Here is an 8,528-nt window from a genome sequence, read left to right as displayed (position 1 = left end):
AGATGACCGCCTGACCCGGTAACCCAATCCAACCCAACCCTTTATGCAAATTGGATACCCAATCCCCTTATTCACCAGCCACCACACCTCAACCTAATTTCACTCCCAATTTTCATCAACAACGAAGGTCATTGTCCCTCTCAGTCTATCACAATTGACGCTGTCACCGGGTAGAAGGACCTCCAACGGGCGGATGGAAGGAAGCTGGTCTGGTCTAGTCTACTCGCAGATTGAAACTGCTGCAACGACATCGTCGTCTGAACTTCGAAGCTATTCTGGTTGTCTGGTCAGTGTTGTCTGCTCGTCTGATCGGCGGAAGCTGTTCTTTCAACGTCATGGAAGCTGCTCTGTTCTGTCGCCGTGACCTAGACACCTTCTCTGCTCTCTGCCGCGGTGAGTTTGTATTGGTTTTCAACCAATTCTTTTTTATTTTGTTAATGAACTATATGAATTGATGCAGATTTCTTTATTTAGTTAATTATGTAGATTGATGCAAAGTTCTGTTTCTGTATGTAATGGATGCTGTAATTATTTGGTTAATTTTGGTTAATTATATGGATTGATGCAGAGTTCTGCTTCTTTATTTGGTCAATTTTGGATTATTTGGTTAATTAATTAATCATAGCTATTGTAATTATTTGGTTAATTATATGATGCAGAGTTCTGCTTCGGTATGTATTATCTAATTCTCTGAATTTTGCTGTATGTAATTCATTAATTTTAGTCATTTGTAATGGCTGACCTGCTATATGTAAATTCAATTTTGATTCCTGAATTTTGCTATAAATGACTAATTTTTGTAATGGCTGCTGTATATAGAGAATGTATATTTGTTTAATGTTATTTTTTTTGGTGGTAGAACATTTTGTGTTTGTCATTTATGTGCGTTTTGATTTTCTTTGGTTATAAATTTTGATATTTAAAGTTGTTTATGAACTTTTAGTGATAAATTATGGATACTTTATTATGTGAAATTGTCAAATTGTCAAATTTTATTAGTTTAAAATTTATTGAATTTAAATATTTAAAATTATATATTGAATTTTTTTATAATTTTATTCTATATTTAATTAAATCGGTTCAATCACGATTCGACCTCGGCTGAACCATTGAACCATTGAACCAGTCACTCGATCAGTTCAATGACCGGTCCGGTTCTCGCAACCTTGCCTACCAATCTTATTGGACTTCAATATTTTAAGGGAGAAAAGACGAGATAGACCTTTCAAGCTTCTTGCACCTTGGTTTCTTCATGAAGGCTACAACAACTTAGTGAAAAACAACTAGTGTAAGCAAGGAGACCTTATCTTTAACAGCAATATCTTTACTGAACAAGCTAAAGTGTGGAATAAGGAGGTCTTTGGTTCTATTTTCAAGAAGAAGCAAAAAATCATGTTCAGACTCGACGGTGTCAACCAAAATCTATCCTTCAACAGTAACCCTTTTCTGATAAAACTCCAAAAAGACTTATGGAGGGAATATGAAGCGATTATTGTCCAAGAGGAGAGTTACTGACAGCAAATGTCCAGATGCAAAGTTATCAACTTTGGAGATAAAAATTCAAAGTATTTCCACCAGAAAGCAAATGGCAGAAGAAGGAGAAACATGGTCAAAGCTTTAAAAAATAGCGAGGGTGAATGGACAGATAATGTGGAGGTACTAAAGGACCTAGGAGTATCCTTTTTTAAATCCTTTTATGCCCCTTATAATTATAATTCAATGCTTACAAATTTTTCGATTGAGGGTAGATTTCCTAGATTATCTGAGGCAGACCTAGGCGTCTTCAACAGTAATATTAGTCGTGAAGAGATTAAACATGCAATTTTTAGCATGGGTAGTTGGAAGGCGTCAGGAAGGGATGATCTCCCAGCAAAATTCTTCCAACACTCATGGGATATTGTGGCTGATTCCGTTATTAATTGGGTGCAAATGATTTTTCAGAACCCAGAAGAGATTGCCAAAGTGAATCAGACCCTAATTTCTATCATCCCTAATGTTCCTTCACCAGAGAGTTATGCTCGCTTCAGGCCCATCAGCCTTTGTAATGTCTATTATAAGATTATTACAAAGGTTATTGTTGAGAGGTTGAAACCTAATCTAAACTATATTGTCTCTAACACTTAAGCAAGTTTTGTACCAGATAGGATTAGTACTGGCAACATTTTAGTAGCTCAAGTGATCCACACTATGAGGACAAGAAGAAGTGGCAAAGGTCTCATGGCTATTAAGATCGACCTGGAGGTTCATTATGGATACCCTATGTGACATAGGCATCCCGAAAAACTTAATCAATATTATCATCATTGCATCTCTTCTCCCTCTATGAACCTTCTTTGGAATGGTTTCCCCTCTGAGGATTTCAACCTAACAAGAGGCATAAGGCAGAGAGATCCCCTATCCCCTTATCTCCTAGGAATGGACCTCCCTTGTCTCATTTATGTTTTGTAGATGACCTTGTCTTGTTTGCACAAGCAAGTAAAGAGTTATTAAAGAGGAACTCAACACGTTTTGTGAAGCATCTGGTCAGAAAGTCAATTTAAACAAGTCGTGCATGCTTTTTTCTTAAAATGTTAACCACATTATTAGAGAGGAATTCAGTAGAGAACTTGGCATCCCTCTGACAAGCAACCCTGGAAAGTACCTCAGTGTCCCTCTCATCTATAAGAAGTTTGGGTGGATCCATTTTCAACCTATCCTAGACAAGATGCAAGCTAAGCTTTCGAGTTGGAATTTGCGTACTCTCTCTTTGGCGGGCAAATGCACGCTTGTTTAATCATTACTTTCTACAATTCCAAGTTATACTACGCAAATCATGAAGATGCCTAAAGAAGTCTGCAATCAAATTGATAAAATTTGTAGAGATTTTCTATGGGAGTTGAATGAGGAGGAGAAGAAAATTCACTTAATCAACCGGGACATTGTTTGCAAGCCGACAGAGCTAGGAGGTTTGGGTTTATGTAAAGCTCAAGAATCGAATAATCTTTTTCTTATGAAGCTGGCTTGGGGTTTAATTCATGATGGCCAAGCTTTATGGGTGAAGGTGATGAAGTCCAAATATGGGTGTGGAGACAGCCTCATTCCTAAGGTAATGGACAGGACCAATTGCTCTAATGCTTGGAAAGGAATTGTAAAAGTTTGGAATCAATGTCAAAGCAATCTAATATGGCATATAGGAGATGGGAAAAGCATTGAGTTTTGGACAGCTCATTGGATTCCTAGAATTGCTAATCTTAGTGAACTATCCTTTATTCAAATTGATAAGCACATAAAAGATGATACACTAGATAACTATGCATGGATGTTGGGATTGGGCGAAGATCTCCCGATCTGTCCAGAAGAGGTTACCAACCTGATTCACACTATGAAAGCGCCTCACCCCTCTCTTGGCCTAGACTCTATTCGTTGGCTACCAGACCCGCAAGGTAAATTTTCTATCAAATCAGCCTACAATATTATATATGTGAAAGATGATGAACCTAGTTGAATTTATAAAACTTGTTGGAAAATTAGAGTTCCTCAAAGACTGGGAACATTTTCTTGGTTATTATCTTATAATGTCCTGCTAACTAATGTTAACAGAAGAAAGAGGACTTAAAGACAACGGAAACTTCCCGAGATGCATTGATCACGAAGAAAATTTGCTCCATGTGCTTAGGGACTGCCCTTTTTTCCAAAATATTTAGATAAGCGGCTTGAATAGAGACTATCAGGACCATTTCTTTAGCCAAACTCTCCAAGACTGGTTATATGAAAACCTGAACAGAGTCTCTCCATCTAACAGTGGGACTTCATGGCTTACTTTTTTTCTTACCACTTGCAACATAATTTGAGAAAGAAGTAACGACTAAATTTTTAGACAAGAGAACACTCCATACCAGCAAGTTGCTTAGGAACTTAAAGTAATAGCTAAAAATTACCATGATATTCTTGCTCTTACTGAGAAGAGCAATGACATCCTCCAAGCTTCACACTTTGTTCTGATCGGATGGAAACCGCTAGATGAAGGATGGTACAAGGTCAATGTCGACGGCTCAGTTCTTTAAGCAAGGGATTCGGGTGCGTGTGGCAAGCAAATTAGTGACTCTAAAGGCATGGTTGTGGCAGGATTCATGATGAATATTGAAAAAGTCACTATTACAGCTGCAGAGTTATGAGTCATATACTTAGGTTTCAAGATTACCATTGAAATGAGTTTCAAGAAGGTAAGAATGGAGACGGATTCTACTTATGCAGTGAAGTTGCTGTAGAATAGCTCAACCCCCTCCATGGTTGCACCTCCCTTATTTGAGCCATTAAAGATCTCCAAGCCAACCCCGAAAACTTCAGTGTTAACCATGTTTTCAGAGAGACTAACTTTAGTGCAGATGCTCTGGCGAAGCACACCCACAATCTCCCAGTGGGTGTTCATCATTTCATCACTCCGCCCTCTTTTCTTGCCCTATGTTGGATGATGATAAAAGGAAAGTCATGTTTGCTAGAATTCTAAGAGCTTAGTTTGTTTTTGTTTTGGGCCCTGGAGCTCCCTGTTTTATAAAAAAAAAAAAACTATCGAGTATCAATATACACCTACAGCACATGGCAATAGCTGACACTTGACACTTCAACATGTCATAATTCCATAAGTCACAATATTTGTTAAAAAAAATTTTCATAAAAATAATAAGAACGTGGATAAAATCATAATTGTAAAAATCATATCGAATTGACTGATCTAACCAAAAATTGGTTAATCGGACATTAATTAAGTCCGATTTAGTATTCTAACCGTTTAAAGAAACAAACCGCTTAAGCTGACACTTGACCAAACCTGGCTCTTCTAATATAAAGACCAAATTGACAACCACTAAGCTAATTTGTTTTTGGTTATCTTTCATGCTTTTTAAAGCATATATTTTATTTTTAATTGATATCCTAATTAATACACACATATATATACAAAAATATTTAACTCTTATTTTTATATTTAACACTTTTAAAATTAATTTTAAATTAATAAACTAATAAACTAATAAATCAATAATCTAACTACCTCCACCACCTTTTTTATTCTGACATCTGTGGACAAAACTTCCTGAGGATTCCCGCAACAAGAAAAGCACAGATTCGGTTTCTGCTCACATGTAGTTTTCTGTTTTCGACTCCTTTTTCTACTTATCATCTTTTAAAAAGCTTCCGTACCAGAATTTTCACTCTACTAGGGTTTAATAACCTGTTTGCATTCCGAGAAAAAAAATTGAAAGAAAAATGACGAACGAAATCCGATTCTTCGAGCTCAACACCGGAGCCAAGATCCCCTCCGTCGGCCTGGGAACATGGCAGTCCAATCCTGGCCTCGTCGGTGAAGCTGTTGCCGCTGCCATCAAGGTTTCCACTTAATCCATTTCATCCTCACACTTATGCTTTCTAATTTCGATTTTTCTCAAATTTGATTTTGGTAAGGCTTGTTCTACTTGTTTGATGTTTGTTACTACTATTATCACTCTACATGCCGTCTTTTTTCTCTCAGAAGTTCATTTCCTTAACTATGTATTATCATTGAATTGAATTACACGGTTGGTTAAGTTGAGTTTTTAAATTTTGTTTTCTGTTTTGCTATTTTGTCAATCACTTAGTTTCAGTTTCCGTACAGTGATAATGTATAAGGAACACAGCTATATGCTTTTGAATTGCGCTGCGGTTTTCATCACTCATGATGGCTGTGGTGTGTGTTGCGATTAGTGGCATTGTTGTCATGACAAACGTGGTTGTTGCTGGTTATCATCATGATATGTTTATTGACATAGGAGCTATATTGTTGTGGTGGACTGCAATTAAAAATATCTCATGTTCTTGTTCTATTTGATGATGATTCATATTTAATTGGTTTGATGTATGTTACAGATTGGTTATCGCCACATTGATTGTGCTCAAATATATGGCAATGAGAAGGAGGTAATTGACATAAATTAGGATTCTTTTATTCTCTTTTTGTATTGATGTTGTGTTCTGCTACATTGATTCTATAACATTAACTAACTATTTGGAGCAAATGATTGAAATGATGGTTGGTTGGGTACAAAAGAAATTATTTCACTGTGATTGCAGATTGGTGTTGTGTTGAAGAAGCTTTTGGATGAGGGTGTAGTGAAACGTGAGGATTTGTGGATTACCTCTAAACTATGGTTTGTTTTTAGATTCTAGAATTTAGATTATTAGTTTGCTTTCCATGTTTAAGCCTTTAAGTTAAAGTAATTCTGATAGCATTATGCTAGCATGTATCTTTGTTAATCTTCCTTGAATAGAACCCAAGTATTTGAGATGTGTCCTGCAGGAATACCGATCATGCTCCAGAAGATGTGCCACTAGCACTGGACAGGACTTTGAAAGATTTGCAGCTTGATTATGTGGATTTGTACCTTGTATGTAATATCACCAAATCTCCAATATTCTCTAACTGTTTGATGCTAAAAATTTAAATATATGCAATTAATTATTTTATTACTTTCGAACTTGATTATTTTGTCTATATATAATTTGTTTTGAATTTTAGAGGGAAGTATTGTATCTGGATTTACATGATACAGCCTTTCAATATGAAGTCATTAAGCTAAATATACTTTCCGTTTTAACTTTTCATTTGTAGGAAAAATGCTTCCACTTATAGCTTGGTTTACAGATGGTATATAGCTTTGCTAAATGCCATATGCATAAATTTTTCTATTCTAAAATGTTCTTATGCAACAATTGTAAATCAGTTGTTAACCATGTGTCTTCATTCGAGGAAGTCCAAATTAGTACTTCATGCACGTGCTACATTGCTCTGACTTTTATGTGTTTTTAATGCGTGTATAATATTGTATCGAATAATTTCAGAATTTGGCATGGTATTGTTAATAGACAGGTTATATACGCATACTCTGTTGTAATCTGCAAACTGACAATTCCGCCCTTTCAGATTCACTGGCCTGCTCCAATGAAGAAAGGATCAGTGGGCTTTAAGCCTGAAAATCTTGTGCCGCCTGACATACCTAGCACTTGGAGAGCAATGGAAGCACTATATGACTCTGGCAAGGCTCGAGCTATAGGTGTAAGCAATTTCTCCTCCAAGAAGCTTGGGGACTTGCTGGAGGTTGCTCGGGTTCCTCCTGCTGTCAACCAGGTGGAGTGTCATCCTTCTTGGCAGCAGGACAAACTCCGGGCTTTCTGCAAATCCAAAGGTGTCCACCTCTCTGTAAGTCAGCAAATGTTGGATGATCTCTCGTGTTTGCACCATGTTGGCTATTTTCATCAATCATCCTGTTGTTTTCAGGCTTTCTTTTATTTTTTGGTAGAGAGTGTTGCTAGTTGGTAGAAAATTTGATAGAATCTAGCTCTGAGGTGGTTCGTGAATGTTTGAAGTAGGTTTGTAGTAATCAACTTGGGGTTTGGGGGTTTTTTTTTTTTTTTTTCGGGGGGGGGGAGACTAAATAGAGTGTAGTCCAAATGTCCAATGGACAAATGCGGAAGATGATCTAAGAAAATTGAGTAAAACTATTAAAGTAGGTTTGTGAAAGTTCATTTTTTGTTTGATTTTTTTCTTACATGAATTGTGTGACCTTTTAATTGCATTTCTGTAGGGCTATTCACCTTTGGGCTCCCCGGGAACAACCTGGCTGAAAAGTGATGTTCTTAAGCATCCAGTTCTAAATATGATTGCAGAGAAACTAGGCAAGACTCCTGCGCAGGTAGCTCTGAGGTGGGGACTGCAAATGGGCCATAGTGTGCTGCCCAAGAGTACACATGAAGCAAGAATAAGGGAAAATTTTGATGTTTTTGGCTGGTCTATACCGGAAGACCTATTTGCTAAATTTTCTGAGATTGAACAAGTGAGTATTCAGCTTTCATAGTATCTCAACCTAAATATGTTTAGCAGTTATGTTTATATTGCAGGTACCTCTTGAAGCATTAAATCTAAAATGTTTTGTCGGAATTTTGTTTTATAAATTAAGTATATGGCGCTTTTACTAATTGATTTTGGATTCTGTTTTGTCACAAACATCCCAGCTTGTTTTCTTCCTATGCTTTGAGGCTGAGGAGTTGAGATTCATGTAGATTAGAAGCTTTGTAAGCATGGTGCTTGTCAAATAAATAATTTTTTTTTTGACATCTCTTAATCTAATTCTGAGATAGTTGGCTTTTCACTTGTTATTATGGCCTATATCATTGGTTGTTTATTGTTCCCGTTCTTAGTTCATGCATCAAGCTTGAAAAGTTTTTTTTCATGAGGAAACATATTAGATATGAAATTACGTATTTATTTCACTAAATAAGTTAAGCTTTTGGGATAATTAGTTCTTGACATTAAGTATCAGACTGTATGATATTATCCTGTGGATTGCGGAAGGTGTTCTTTACTTCCATGGTAGCAAACAGTTTTTTCTGAAGTGTTCTTCGTTGTTGCAGGCACGATTAGTGAGGGGTACCACTTTCATTCATGAAACTTACGGTGTCTACAGATCTCTTGAGCAATTTTGGGATGGTGAAATCTAAGCTCGTTGCACAACATTATG

The 8,528-nt window shown here is 36.6% G+C and overlaps 1 protein-coding gene across 1 annotated transcript; it reads left to right on the top strand.

Annotated features, from left to right (window-relative positions):
• On the top strand, nt 5,028-8,506 carry LOC107625601 (NADPH-dependent aldo-keto reductase, chloroplastic; the record flags this gene model as incomplete). The annotated part of the gene is given in 7 exon segments (XM_016328283.2): nt 5,028-5,364; nt 5,881-5,931; nt 6,085-6,161; nt 6,311-6,398; nt 6,935-7,210; nt 7,596-7,844; nt 8,422-8,506. Coding segments are annotated over 7 exon segments (946 nt in total), but the record flags the coding sequence as incomplete, so codon positions are not given.

The sequence above is a fragment of the Arachis ipaensis genome, chromosome B02 (genome assembly GCF_000816755.2).
Source record: "Arachis ipaensis cultivar K30076 chromosome B02, Araip1.1, whole genome shotgun sequence".
NCBI classification, from domain to species: Eukaryota; Viridiplantae; Streptophyta; class Magnoliopsida; order Fabales; family Fabaceae; genus Arachis; species Arachis ipaensis.
Note: the sequence above shows the minus strand (reverse complement) of the source record. Positions and strands in the feature narration are given on the sequence as shown.